Source organism: Chelmon rostratus, chromosome 16, assembly GCF_017976325.1.
Source record: "Chelmon rostratus isolate fCheRos1 chromosome 16, fCheRos1.pri, whole genome shotgun sequence".
Lineage (NCBI taxonomy): Eukaryota > Metazoa > Chordata > Actinopteri > Chaetodontiformes > Chaetodontidae > Chelmon > Chelmon rostratus.
This window is the reverse complement of record NC_055673.1, coordinates 8,190,261-8,204,486: the sequence shown is the minus strand read 5'-3', so window position 1 is coordinate 8,204,486 and position 14,226 is coordinate 8,190,261. Positions and strand designations below refer to the sequence as shown.

The 14,226-nt window shown below is 41.6% G+C and overlaps 1 protein-coding gene across 2 annotated transcripts; it reads right to left on the bottom strand.

Moving 5' to 3' along the window:
• Positions 1-5,385: 5,385 nt before the first annotated feature.
• csnk2b (casein kinase 2, beta polypeptide) lies at positions 5,386-12,740 on the bottom strand. 2 transcript variants are annotated; one of them, XM_041955428.1, is made up of 7 exons: positions 12,686-12,740; positions 11,929-12,010; positions 10,915-11,017; positions 10,017-10,132; positions 8,985-9,060; positions 8,154-8,343; positions 5,386-7,134 (listed from the first exon to the last, which is right to left on the bottom strand). In XM_041955428.1, the coding sequence occupies exons 2-7, from the start codon at positions 11,998-12,000 to the stop codon at positions 7,044-7,046; spliced, it is 648 nt and encodes a 215-aa protein (XP_041811362.1). In that variant the 5' UTR covers positions 12,001-12,010; positions 12,686-12,740; the 3' UTR covers positions 5,386-7,043. The 2 variants fall into 2 exon arrangements, with proteins under 2 accessions (XP_041811362.1, XP_041811363.1); XM_041955429.1 differs by having other exon boundaries at positions 12,626-12,727.
• Positions 12,741-14,226: the final 1,486 nt, after the last annotated feature.

The following is a 14,226-nucleotide window of genomic DNA, read 5'->3' as shown; positions in this document are numbered from 1 at the left end:
CTTACAAGTCAGAGTAATTTCACTCCACGTGGCAAATGTGTGGCTTCTCTGGAAGCAACAACGAGAAGCAATACTTGATCTCCTCTGGCTTCGTTGCAGCTCTCAGATACTATTCAAATCATCTGCAGGTTTTCCTTGGGGCGGTGTGTGCGAGCGACAGGCCACAACACATCCACAACAAAAACAACAGGGACACCTGAACAGTGTCGTGCAGCCGATATTATGTGTCGAGCTGATAACGCTCAGTTTTTGTCGAGATTGTGTCAAAGCATTATTCGACTTTATGGTGATTTACAAAAGTAATGTCATGATGCTGCTGCTCCCTGCCCTGAGTGTGTGAGTGGAAACAGGTGTGCTGGAGCCACACCAGCTGCATCTCCTCTCGATAATCGAGACCCAGCCGGCCAGCTCTGACACATTTTTCTTCGTGCGTGAAGTTCTCTTGCGTCGCCTGTGTCCTGGTCCCTGCCCCCGGCCCCCCTCATCTCGCTGCTGCTCTCCTGCCCTCATTTGCGGTGCGACTGTGGCGACGGCTAAGCGGCACAACGTGGAGAGACACTTCAGTACATGTCACATGAAGTGATCATTTGAAAATGAAACAATTGGATATTGCATATTGAAATGTATCTGTTTCCTACCTTGTTTAATCATTCTGAATAACTATTGTGATGGATCATATGCGATCAGTGTCTTCACATAGAATATCATTAATAATAATATAAAAGTAAAGGTACACTGTGTAACTTTGTTATTTCAGAAGTGTATTATCAAAGTGGTAGCCCTTTGCATTACTGTGCCCTTGAAGTAGCTCTTAGTTTCAAAAAGGTTGGTGACCCCTGCTATAGTATATTTTTTATATAGTATAGTCTTATATAACATCTCTAGAGGGTTTTTCATGTATATGTGAACCTGCTTTTTATAGTATTGATATATTTACTGTATTTTTACATTAAAAAGCGCTGCACCATGCTTGTTTTTACATTTGAGGAGCTCATTAACATTCATTTGTGTGCATGTAGGAAAGTGTTGCGGGCATCCTTATAGCCTGTGTGCGAAAGGTGTTTCGACTGATTCGGCATCAATACATTGAGTACAAGTGACGGCCAATGTGCAGGATTCTTTGATTTCTACCCAATTTGCAGGAGAATAAAGAAATCACACCTTATATTCTACATCTTACATCGCTGACAGCAGATGAAGAGAACGATCTGGGCCCTGGAGGGGGCTGGTAGGATTTAGAGCTTGTGAAACGATGTTCAGAAATCATTTCGAAGCCTGCGGCTGTACAGCAGATCACCCTCTGCGGACATGTCAGAGGAAACTCTGCACAAGAAATCCAAGTCCGTGAATGTGAAGGAAAAAAAAACCCCAACTGCAATAAAAGCTGTGCATCAGAGTTGGGTCATAAAGACAACAATCAGTGCGGTTTCCACACTGTGTGAGATACTGAAGTTGCACACACACACACACACAGGGGTAAGTGACATGTATGAATTATTGTTCTGCTTTTGGCTTTAAAAGGGGCTCAGAAATGTGCGTCCATGCATGTGTGTGCATGTATGACTTCAGTGTGATGTTACAGTGTGGGGAGTCATTTTCAGTCAAACCTGGTCTCCTGGTTTACTTTAACCTGAGAGGCAGGAGAGATCTCACAGGTGGAATATTAACCACAAGATTATATCAATGGGGTTTGGCTCACAAAGCTGCAAAAGGGTTAACGGTGCCATGTTTACCAAGTAGTTATCACCACAGAGATTTTACCACAAATGCAAACACTGCATGTCTTCAATAACGACAGTGTGTTTGAATGGCTTTACGTGTAAAACTATTGTTAGTGTTTGGTGACAAACACATCAAACTGAGGCTCTTGAGTGTAATCAAAGCCAAAGTGAGGAAGGGAGGTTCCTGCAGGTCCTTCCTCCCACTCTGAGACACGGTGATGAAACGGCTTCTTGACTCCATTTCAAGGAGAGACTGCAGATGACTGAAATTATTCACATAAGCAAGTCTGGTCTCGTCCTGAGTTTGTCCCTGAGCATTTTTCTGTGTCTGATTGTCTCCAAGTGTTTGCAAACACCTCTGGAGAGAGACGACAAAAGCATTTAGTCAATGAGTAACAAGCGGAGTCATGGAGATGCAGTTACACAAACTCTGAAGGTTTGTTTGTCCACCTCAGCCACAACACGACAGACGTTTTGTGGCGGTGAGTGTGTTTGTTGTGTCAATGTGAGCCGTTTAATGACGGTCTCTGCATGTGACTTTAAAAAGGGGAACGGTTTGGTTTGCTGCCTGAGGGGGGAGCGCTTATCAAATGGCATCTTCAGAGGCATCGTTTTGAAATACTTTGCTGAGAGGGAGGCTGTTTGGGCCCGGTGAAATGCCTCTATTGTTTAGCCCACAGATCCTCTGAGTTTCTCAACTCTTGTCTCTTGGAAAGAGGGAGTGTGGGAGAGACCAGCCAAACTAATCCTTATTCCATCAGTCAGAGCAGTAACAGCAAAGTCAATAGGACAGTCTAAACTGGGACAGAAGGTGAGGACGAACAAAAGCAGGGAAGCTCAAACATTAACATACTGCGCCTTTAAATAGTTTTCATGTTTTGCTGTTGTTTAAACATAGTAGATTTAACGTGGCTTCATTTACACTGATGATGAAGAAATACTATGAAATTTCTACATATGTACAAAGTGATCTAAATCAATTAAATATAAAATGCATGTTGTCATAACCATTCAGAAGTCTGACTTCTAATTTAATTTAGGAGTCATACAAGTAGTCAAAGGAGCAATGAACTGCATGCACTCAAGGGATTTCAGTTGATTGCATTGTAATTACACCTGAATCTGGAAGATCCAGCTTTTGGTGAGTCAGTATTGTGGAGAAACCTTCACCATCAGAGGCCGACACTGCAGAAACTGTGCAGTTAAATGTCATCAGCATGCTAACATGCTCACAGTGACAATGGTCACAAGCTGACAGCAGCACGTTACCATAATGCCTCTTAGTTTAGTGTGGGCGCGTGCTAATATTCGCTAATTAGCATTAAACACAGAGCAAAGCTGAGCATGATGGGAATTAGTTTATTAGATATTTGATCATACACCAACTTACTGGGCAATTTTTTGAGAAACTTCAGAGGTCATTAAAGATGCTACAGTCCATTCTGAGGGGAGGATGAATATATGCACCAAATTTAATGACAAAATTGTCAAAACTATACGGCAGCCTGATGGTGGCGCTAGAGGAGAACTCACCAAAGACATTAAAATGCATCCTCTGGTCACCATGAGTGTCTACGCCAAATTTCATCAACAGTTGTTTAGATATTTTCAGCGTGGACCAAATCGGTTCACCGGGCGACAGTCTGATGCAAAAAAAAGAAGAGGCAACCTCCGGGTGGCGCTAGAGGAAAACTCAGGGTACTGTGAAGGTCATGAGAATTCATCCTCTGGAGGACATCAATGTTTTTACCAAACTCAATAGCTGTTGAGATATTTCAGGCTGGATCAAAGTGGTGGAACAACAGGCTGATATTCTCATCCCAGAGAAGCTGCAAGGCTAAAAACCCACATGACCTCTGACCTGCAGTTTGCCAAGCTGGAAGAAGCTTTTTTTTGGTCTGATGAGAGCAACACTGAGCTTTTTTTTGTATCAGAGTACATCATCATAATGTAGCATCCCCAGCATGAAGCACGGTGGTGCCAGCATCACACTGCCTCTGCTGGAGGCCTGTGAGGGGAAGTACAGGGAAATCCTGGAGAGAAACCTGATGCAGAAACCAGCCACATGGAGGAACACAGGACACAGGAACGACTGAAAAACATCAGCGTTACTGTCCTCGAGTGACCCAGGCAGAAATCCAGATCCCAACCCAGTCGAGACTCTGTGGCAACCTCACAGACCTGGAGCAGAGGAGGAGGTGTGCAAAGCTGACTGAGACCTGAACAGACTCTCACTGCAGCAAGAGATGCATTCACTTGTGCAAACGACTATTTTATCTGTTTTCACTTTTGACAGTTAAGCCTTTTTCTGTTGATTGGTGTCGTTGCAAGACGAGAAAATCTCCATGAGGGATGAATGTTTTCTCTGCGCTGTCGGAGGCAAAGCTCTCCAAACTATCTGCTTCAACTTGTCAAGTCAGAGCTTTAATGAATCTCCACCAGAATTTGTAAAATTCTTGCAAACAGCTGCACATGCGTCACATGTGGCGAGTAAAGGCCCATTTTCGATCAACAACACATATTCCTGCATGTGGTCTCAGTCTCTGCGGCTGGCATATTTCCTCAGCAGTCTGTGTCCGCTGTGGAGACGCATCCCAAAGGAACTCTCTGAGAGGGAAATGGTGCAATATGGCTCCTGGGTGTGGCAACGCAGAGGCATGAACATTTCACATGACTGCAGTATGAGCAGCAGAACTGACATGATTATGACTCTGCAAACAGCCTCACAGAGGAGTTTTGTTTGCAGCCCAGCACACAGACACCTTTTATTACTTAGCAGACCATTAGCGGACTGTCTGCTGCTGGTGAGACACTCACCGGCTTTAAAAAAAAACAGGAGATCCCTCTTCACATAGTTCAGAGGAGTTGCTGAAACGAGGGGACGAGGTGGAGGAGAAGAAGGGTAGGTCTCGAGCTGCGGTTTGAGGCTATCCTGAGTCATGAAGGAACCTCCTCCTCCTCTTCTCCCTCTGGAAAAACTGACAGGGTGCAGCCACATGAAGACAACTCAACCCTGCCAGTCATTTGGCCAAAAACAGCTGCCGTGCAGAGAGGAAAACTGTTTTTATGAGTCATTTGTGAAGAAGCTATACCATAGTGTTCCCTCCTGTTTGTGTCTGAAGGTGTTTTCTGTGGCTTAATCTGGATAAAGCGGCAGCATGTACTCAAATTAAATACGTTCTGTGGTTATTTGGAATTTCCATCTTAAGTTATTGCATGTATCAAAGGCCGTCCAAAAGCCAATTTAAAAATAATTACATTAGCGTGACTGGGATGATCTTTCCCATGCTTTTAGATGGTGTCTCGTTGTTTTGTTTGTGACTGTTTCCCTACTGATGCTGTTACTCAAAGTCATGTGAAATGCCACTGCAACCACACCCAGAAGCCAGACAACCATCATTCCCTCCATCACCACAGGAAAACTTCCTAAAAAGCTCAAAAACATGCATCCACACAAAGAATGCTGGTATGAGCTGCATGGTCCTTATGTGTTACGTTACATTTTCTTATTTAAGATTTCAGTACAGCTGATGCTAGAAATGCCTTGGAAATATTTAAAATGTGGAAAAATAAAGACTCGCAAAAGTACTAAGCTCTCTCCTGACACCATGTGGCAGGAGGGTAGAACTGCGGCCGCAAAGAGAAAATAAAAGACAAAAGCGTATGAAAAGAAAATAGAAGTTTATTGAGAATTCTGAATCCTGCTCACCCTTCCACAGTCGCAGAAAGACAACAACAACACAGACAGACATTAGTTAAAATCTGGACACATAAATACCTCTTCTCTCGTGTTGTGAAATCCAAAAACGTTCTGTTCCAGTCACACAGACATAAAGTGGAGAGTGGGAGGGTGGGGGCAACCGAGTATCTGCCCCAGCTTCAAGGAGGGAAGAAAAAAAAAAGCAGCTGGTGGTCTGACTGTCTCTAAACCTGAACATAAATAATGAGACTGTGCTGTGGAGAGACACCAGTAGAATCAGTGCAGTGGTGGAGTGAGCTGAAGGATTCAGATTGTCTAAATTCCTCTTTCTCTGACTCTCCTTGATCTTTACAGGAATAGTTTGGCATTTTGGGAAATACTCGCCTTCAGGTGGAGTAAGAAGAGAAGACTGATACCACTTTTTTTTTGCCAAAGGGTGGTACTGATCTTCTCATCTACCCTCCAGCATAAAGAAAGAATTTCCAAAAATGTCAACCATTTTTTGAAGGGAGGTGAAGCTATGAGGAAGGGGTGGTGACAATACAAACGCAGCTAAGCCCGCTACAGCGGGGCGGGGGGGGGCACACGTCTTGCAAAAATGTAGCACAGGTTATATTTTCACCAATACAGACGGTTGTTTGACACGCGCACAGACAGCTGGAGAAATGACACAGGCTGATTACAATTGTCCGAACGATTCGGAAAGTCACGTTTATCTATTTCTACTTCCCCTCCTCGAACAGCAGAAAGACTAACTAATTTCGCTTGTGCCTCTTGAAAAAAAAAAACAATCTGGGTGTTTTCTCTGAATCTTAAGGCAAATTCAACAGAACACGTTTGTGCAACACCACCAAAAAAAAAAAAAAAAAAAAAAAAAAAAAAAAAAACCAGACAAACCAGTGAGCAAGTGTAAGAAACCAAACGAGTGACACAGAAAAACACCCGTCGCCACCGTCCAAACTGTCTCTGCGAATGCCAGCCTGAGTGTACATGCACCGGGGAGGGGCTAATGGGGAGAGGGGGCTTCCAATGACGGAGGGGTTTACCACCACCCGTTACCAAACTGTGCCAAATACAGAACAAACACAGAGCCGCAGGTGAAAACTGACCCAGCTACTGCACTTTGTTCAGCTTTCCATCCAACATCCCTGGAGTTAAAAGGCTTTTAGTTCCCTGTAGCGTCGCCCACCGGTTACACCGTTTCCACGTGCGTGTGGCAGCGTGGAGCCTCTTACTTCCCCTCCTGTTTTTGGCACTGATGAGTTTGGTAAGGTACGTGCATGGAATCCCAAGTGTATGGATGCAGTTATCTTTTCTTTCTTAATGTATGTGTGTGTGTGTGTGTGTGTGTGTGTGTGTGTGTGTGTGTGTGTGTGTTTGTGATTAAGATCATGGCTGTGCGTTTTTTTTGTCTCGATCACGCTCAAAAATCTTTACACTTTTTCCATTCGCCCTAATCTAAACCAAAATAATACAGTCTTCAGGGTGGGGAGGGGGCATCTGAAAAGCTTAAAATGACAAAAAAGCTAAAATGCAGGTGACCCCCTCCCCTTCTGATGATAATTCTTCCTGTCTTCTCTCTCTACGGATCTTCTTCCTCCTCCTCCTCCGTCCTGGACGCTCTAGCGGATGGCCTTGACGGGGCTCTTGAAGCTGGAGGCTGCTTGCAGCTGCAGCTGGTAGGCCATGGGGTGGATCTTGAACCCGTACAGCCTGTACAACAAGGTGTACAAACACATGTGAGCATTTCTTCTGGCCTCTGTTCAGATTGCTTAACAAACATGAGGAAAAGTCCCAAGGAGCACAAACGCTACAAATATGAACAACAGCACAGAACTGCAACAGCCGCAGACTGGACTGGATGGGGCTGTTGACACTGTGACCAGTGGTTTGCTCTTAGGGAGGGGGCAGTGATGCCCTGGGACCACATGTAAAACCCACTGTTAAAAATGTGGGTGTGGTAATGGACAGTGATTTTAAACTGGACCAACATATAAACTTAGTGATTAAAGCGAACATTTTCCAGCTCAGCCTCTTATCTAAAGTCCATTTTATCATTTACATGCTTTCATCTCAACCCAACTTGACGACTGTAATGTGTGTTATGTTGCTGTTAGCCAGCTGTGAGCCTCCCTCTCATGCTTGCAGTAGGTCCAGAATGCTGCAGCTTGTCTTTTAACAGCAAAAAGCAAGCGAGAGCACTTTTCCCTTCTAGTGGTCTCCACTTACTGGCTCCCTTTACCTTTCAGGATTGATTTTAAGATTTACTGCTGACCAACAAATAATTAAATGGGTTAGCTCCAACATCTCCCTCTGACCTTTCACGACAACACGGCCCATCAAGATCACTCTGACCACAGCTGACAGCTTCTGGTTGTCCCAAGATAAAGATCAAAGCGTCGAGGAGACTGCACCTTTGCAGTTGTAGCCCCTTAGCTCTGCATGCAAGTCTGGGCCCTGCACTGCCTGTTTTTAAATCCCTTTCACAAGCAAGGATGGGGCGAAGTTCGCCACTTTAAGAAACATGTGATTGTATAAAGGATATTGCTATGTGGGTTTGGAAACACTCTGTAAAAACGGTTGTCAGTCAACCCAATTTGTTTGCACTCTTTTTTTTATTTATGTCCCAACATTTTTTGAAAGTGGGGTTGTAGACCCCTATAACAGGCTGCAGTGCAGATAAATAACTGCTGCAGTGCAACACAGTGAGCACCTCCTTTAGCCGTACAAACCTTGGGACAAACTGGTTGGCGGGCCTCTTGGGCCTGTACTCGGGGTGAACCATGAAGAGCATGTGGGGGAAGCCAGTGCCAAAATAGGCTCCATCTGTGTGGTGGTGCCTGGAGGATTTGGGTGTGTAGACATCCATACATTTGGGACAGTACAGTTTCACCATGGCCTCCCCTGGGATGTCTGACAGACCTGAGGAAGAAGAGGAGGAGGGACAAAGGAAGAAAAAAACTGGCTTAGATATGAATATAATTAGTTCTACTATACCCAAGATAGAGACACTGCTTGCACTGTAAGAAATCTTCCCAGTTCCTTCCTGGTATTTTCACCTTGCATTGATTTTTATCATATATCTAACAAAAATCTACTGTGGCCAGAAATTCCTGAAAAAAAATAACAAAGTAGAGCACAATATTTCAAATGAACTGGAAAATTAGTGAAATTAATTGCTAAAAAAAAAAAAGGGCTACGTATTGTGTGTAAAGAGATTCCCAAAACTAAATATCAGTCCACTCTAATAGAGCAGCCTGTCAGCGCTGAGCAGTTGTAGATATTTTACATATGCAAGCCATGACAGAACAGACAGCAGCTGAATCCATAAACAACTCTCTCCCCCAGCAAAAAATTCATTTTTACAAAGTTACAAGCAAAGGGACAATGTGACACCTATGGTGACAACATGTTTATTACAATCATGAACTATACCACAACATTTAATAGTCATTAACCATCTCGTGCTGTTTTAACCCATCTTGTGCTAAATATAAGTAACGCCTGTTAAAGCATGGATGTATTGTTAAGAATGAAAATTTTGAAATGATCTTTTTACTCACCGATAGGAAGCATAGGCTGATTCTCACAATACACCCGGGGGCAGTAGCCAAAATCTCCTTGTTGATACTTCTCCAACTGCAAGTCATACATCAGCACATCAAGAGTCATTAAAAATAAATTTAGGCAAACAATTCTCATTGCACAAGTCTTTTAAAGGGAGCTTACACCGGCTACAAATCACGACATCTCATATCCCTTTAAACTCTAAAAAAATTCTAACATTAGTGAGATTACAATGTGTGATTGGTGAAAAGACAAGATGTGCATATAATATTGGCTCTAATATAAGCCAATAATAAAAATAATAAACAGTAATATAAATGGCTCTAACTGCAGAGGTGTGTTCAGTCTGTGAAACAACGCTGCATCTTTATTAGAATTTGATATAAATTAAAGTAATTTTTTACATATAATACAATCTGATACAAAACATCAACAACAATCTTTAAAAAAATCCAGAGTAGGATCTCTCCCTCTCTGACACAGTGTCATTAAAAATGTAATGTCACAAGCATCAGCTGTGGCAGGGGTATTTTTTTTTTTATGACTGTCCAATACTGTAAGTTTCTGTTTGTTAGTTTATTGTTGGGAATACAATCAATACATAATACGATACATCCATTTAGTGTTTCAACGGTGTTTTCAGCTGATGAAATCTGACACTGAGCTATAAATATAAACCTACGTGGTAATAAATCTATGACAGGACTGTTGCTAACCGCCTGCATCAAGTATAAACCCAGTGTTACAGGTACTGAGCTGCTGCAACTGTGACTGACAGGCACTTATTTCTCTTTGGAGATGAATAAAGTATCTAACTATTGTAAATGAGTGCAACCCAGGTTTTTTTTTTTTTCCTATTCATGCCACAAAAATCCAGCATCGCCAGCCCTTTTACTGAATTTATAGTCAGCACCAGTGTTTAAACTGACATGGCGTAAATCATTTTCCAGCCCCTTAAGAAAGATGGAAAAAGAGCTTCCCTAATGCAGACATGAGCAGTGGATTTTGCTGATTCAGCTGGAGCCTACCATCTGTGCGATGCCTCTGTTAGTCAGGATGTAGCGTGCGTGAATGAGGCCATACAGCATCTCAGCCGCCTGCTCGATCAGGTCACTCTGGTTGGGATTGTCCTCCAGCTCCTCATCTGCAGGCAGAAGGGAAAAGAGAACATTGTTGGTGTCCACATTTCTTTTGAGATGAACAGCAGTGCTGAGAAAGATTTTTAGAAGGAAAAGTAATACTGAAAATACAAGAGCGAGAGAGTACTCTTCTGAGATGTATTTTTATTTCTTTCTTTAGGGGCAGAATAAGGACTCGGTAGTTTTCTAAACATTTTCTAATCCTTGAAAGGGAACAGAACACAGACAACAGAAGATCTGAAGCACAGCTGAAATAAATCACATGGTTTTACAGATCCTGTGAAACTGTACAACAGCTTAGAGGGGAAAAAACCCTGTACTGCTGGGTGTTACAGTGAGTAATCGTGTGAAAAGGAGAGAAGAAACCTGCACCGCAGCTGAGCAGGCGAAACAGCCTTAAAACAAGAGAATGCTGCGATCAGACGTTCACTCTCATCTTTATTTATTGGATGTGCAACAGTGCTCAACATGACAGACTGAAAGAGCCGCACATATTACAGTCAGGATCACTGATGAAAATCTCCTGAATGAAACACCTGTAGCTCATTTAATTACCTCAAGATCTTTACATTACACATGTTAGCTGGTAAATGAAGATGTAGATCAACATTTAAACTCTCCATTCAGTTTTAAAGCAGCCTAAGGCTTTTTCTGCTGATGTTATTCTCTCTCTCCTCTAGACAATTACACAGTTTCAAACAATGCACTTAATTTACTCAACACTGAGGGTGGTAACCAGTGCTTGATTAACTTTGAGAGTGTGGAGGCACGAACATAATATACAGACCTGGTTCAAGGTCCAGGATCATGTCTAGGGCCTGGCGGTAGTGCGGAACTTGCTCATTGAGTCCTGTCAGGTTGAACTTGTCCTGAATGTAGTCCTCGTCCACCTTTAGTCAGATGAGAAAACTTTTATTCATTAAGACCTAGCATGCCATTTAACTGAAATAATAACATAAAGTTGATGCCAAAAAGTACACTGAAAGAGCTGCAATCATTCCTTCTATATATACACTAGTGATGACAACATCCCTTCAAAATGTGATGCAAGTGTATGAGATGGGTTAAAAATCCACAGTCTTAAACTGGAGTAATCGCTTCAGGGCCAATATGAACAGGACTAATAATTACAACAATCAGTAACTCTTCAAATGTACATATGGGCATGACAGTTTTGTTTTAAGCTAAACTTTAAATGAACCTATTTTCAAGCAGTTAAAGCACGGTCTGACTTAGCCCTGATCTAGAACCATGTTACTGAAATTATGTTGAAAATTCAAACTCAATGGTTGGTAAAAAATCTTCTAAGCTTAGAAAAAAGTGTCAAGCAAGTGCAACATGACAAAATGCAAAGTTAATACAGGGTAATTAAACTCAAGGGTGCAGCGTGACTGCTTAATAAGGTTTGTATTAACTTTTATGGATGAAACCTCTCAAGAGTAATTTGTGTTTTTTGGTCATTTAATTTTCCTACCACCACGTAAGCTCATTCACATTTTTCCTGGAACAAGTTTTATGAGCAGAACTGGGACTGAAATATGTAAAGTGATATATGGTATACAGATCAGGGTCTGATCTGGCTGTGTCCCTGTGTGTCTAGTGAAAATAACAGTAAGTGGAAAAACACATCAATATGGAGTGTAAAGAGCTCACTTTAATTTAAATACTGTGGAGTTGCACACTTTGAAAGTTCTGCTTAACAACAGCAAGTCCAGTTATTTTAAATTAATTTTGATTTGTTTCTACATACACGGCAACAATCGCTATTCACAGACAGATCTGAGAAAATAAGGCAACTCACCTCACAGAAAAATTCATTACCCCTCAGCCCACAGAACCAGGAAATCCATGACACTTCCTCTGAACTACTCATCTTTAAAGACCTTTAAAAAAAAAGGTGAAAATACTGACTTATGATCCATAAACTAACAAATTAACATACATCAACACTTGATTCACACTCTTAACATAATATTATTAGAAAATTGTCCAGTGTCACATTCAATACCTTCCACTAGTTCAGATTCTTTTCCAGTATTTTTTCAATGTTAGCTTTTGTTCAAAAACAAAACTGTGAAATTATAAGACTTTGACATGATAAGAGTAACTTTACGAAAACTGTATAAAGGGTTAGCTATTTCCAAATCTGATAAAGGCTAGGCTAACTGCCTAACTAGCGCTATCTCCTCAACACTGCTAGTTTCATTAACATTAAGCAATACGTTATTTTTAGCCTAGAATCCGTCGAAAACATATGTTTTTTGTGTTGAACCCAGCCTTAAATATACGGTGTAGTTAAACGCGAGGACAAACGTTTATTGTAACCAGCGTTAGCTGGCTAAGCTAAATCCCGCTAGCAACTAGGACACAAAATGAAATTCAATATGGCGCATCGTTACAAACAGGCCTCATGATAAAGATTCGGTCTCTCTGGAGCTACCCCTACCTCCGATTTTACACGCCTCAAAGCAATAACGCCAGTCATTCCACCAACTTACCCGGCGTTCAACTTTTGTACTCAAGAAAAACTCGACAGATCAAAAATTTAGCAAGCTCACCGGTGTAAATAAGATGGACACCACCTCCCAGTTTACGCTCTAGGTTACGTTCTTCCTCTTCCTCCTGTGACTCGTACACAGCGCACAGCGCCGATGGTGCACTGCTGCCCCCCATATTTTATTACGAGTATTACATATTATTTAAAGGACTAAAGATGTCTGCTTCCTGCAACTGGTTTGTATCTGTGGTTCCATCCAATAAGACACCTGATAACAGAACCTATATTATTCTATTTTATTTCATGTACTATATTTAAGTTATGTATATTCTACATTATGTGCCCATGTGAAGCTCTGTCATCAGGGAAGTCAGAGTCAGTTGTCGAACAGAAACCTTTGCAAGGAAATAAATGCACATGATCATTTTCACAGCGTCCAGGTTTGCTTTCGGCCTTCTCACAAGTCTGATTTTCTGACAACATAACATGTGAATACATAGTTTGCCTGGCAGACAACTCTGAACTTCCAGATACACCTCCCACTTAAACAGACTGGTATTACTGTGGAGCAATAAAAAGATGACTAAATATCCACTGTGAACAAATATCTATCACATGAAAATTGAACTGAGAGAAAGAGCTCCATAGAAAATATCTGAATGAATAGAATACTCTGGGAAATTGTTGTCAGTAATACCATATAAAAACTGCAGCAAATCGAAAACAGGTAAACTAAAACATGCCAGCAGTCTTCCAATATTCCTAATGTGATGTGTAGTAACCTGATAAGATGAACTAATTATAATGTCTACAAAATAGTTTTTACTTGAAAAACGAATGACGGAAAAAAGTTCAAAACATTCCCTTTATCAGAACATCATTTGTCCCGCACAGGTTTAACCAGTAACATTAACTCTGCATTCCATTTAGGTGTACCATGCATTGACTTAAACCATTACTGGTTAGTCACACCTCTGCTTTCCCTACCACGACATGTCAAAACATTTGCAGTGAAACAGGTTTTCTGTCTACAACCCTGATTCCAAAGAAGCTGGGACGCTGCGTAAAACCAAACAGAATGTGATCATTCATTTTTGACACTATCTCAACTGGAAACAGTACAAAGACAATATATTTAATGTCTGACCTCATCATATGTATTAATTTTTGTAAATGTCTGCTTATTCTGAATTTGATGCAGCAACATGTTTCAGACAAGTCGGGACAGGAGCGACAAAAGACTGGGAAAGTTGTGTAACGCTCCAAAAACACCTGTTTGGATCATTCCACAGGTAAACAGGTTGATTGGTAACAGGTGATAGTATCATGACTGAGTATGAAAGGAGCATCCTGGAAAGGCTCGGTCGTTCACAAGAGAGGTTCACCACCTTGTGAACACATGATTGGATAAAGGATGTTACTACATGGATTCAGGAACACTTTGTAAAACTGTTTTACATGTAGTCCCAGTTTGCTTTTTTTAATTGGGGCCATAGCTCAATTTTTTGAAAATCTTCCACTCCATCTACAAAGAAGAATGAGACATGCAATTACTTTTTCCATTAAATCAAAAGTAGTTTATTTAACTTTGCCTTCTCTGTA

Excerpts from the sequence above, each read along its gene's own strand:
- csnk2b (XM_041955428.1), bottom strand. The coding sequence starts at position 12,000 with ATGAGTAGTTCAGAGGAAGTGTCATGGATTTCCTGGTTCTGTGGGCTG. Across the intron at positions 10,133-10,914 it reads GATCCTGGACCTTGAACCAG|ATGAGGAGCTGGAGGACAAT; the intron begins GTCTGTATATTA and ends TTCTGCCTGCAG. Across the intron at positions 7,135-8,153 it reads GCCAACCAGTTTGTCCCAAG|GCTGTACGGGTTCAAGATCC; the intron begins GTTTGTACGGCT and ends CTTGTTGTACAG.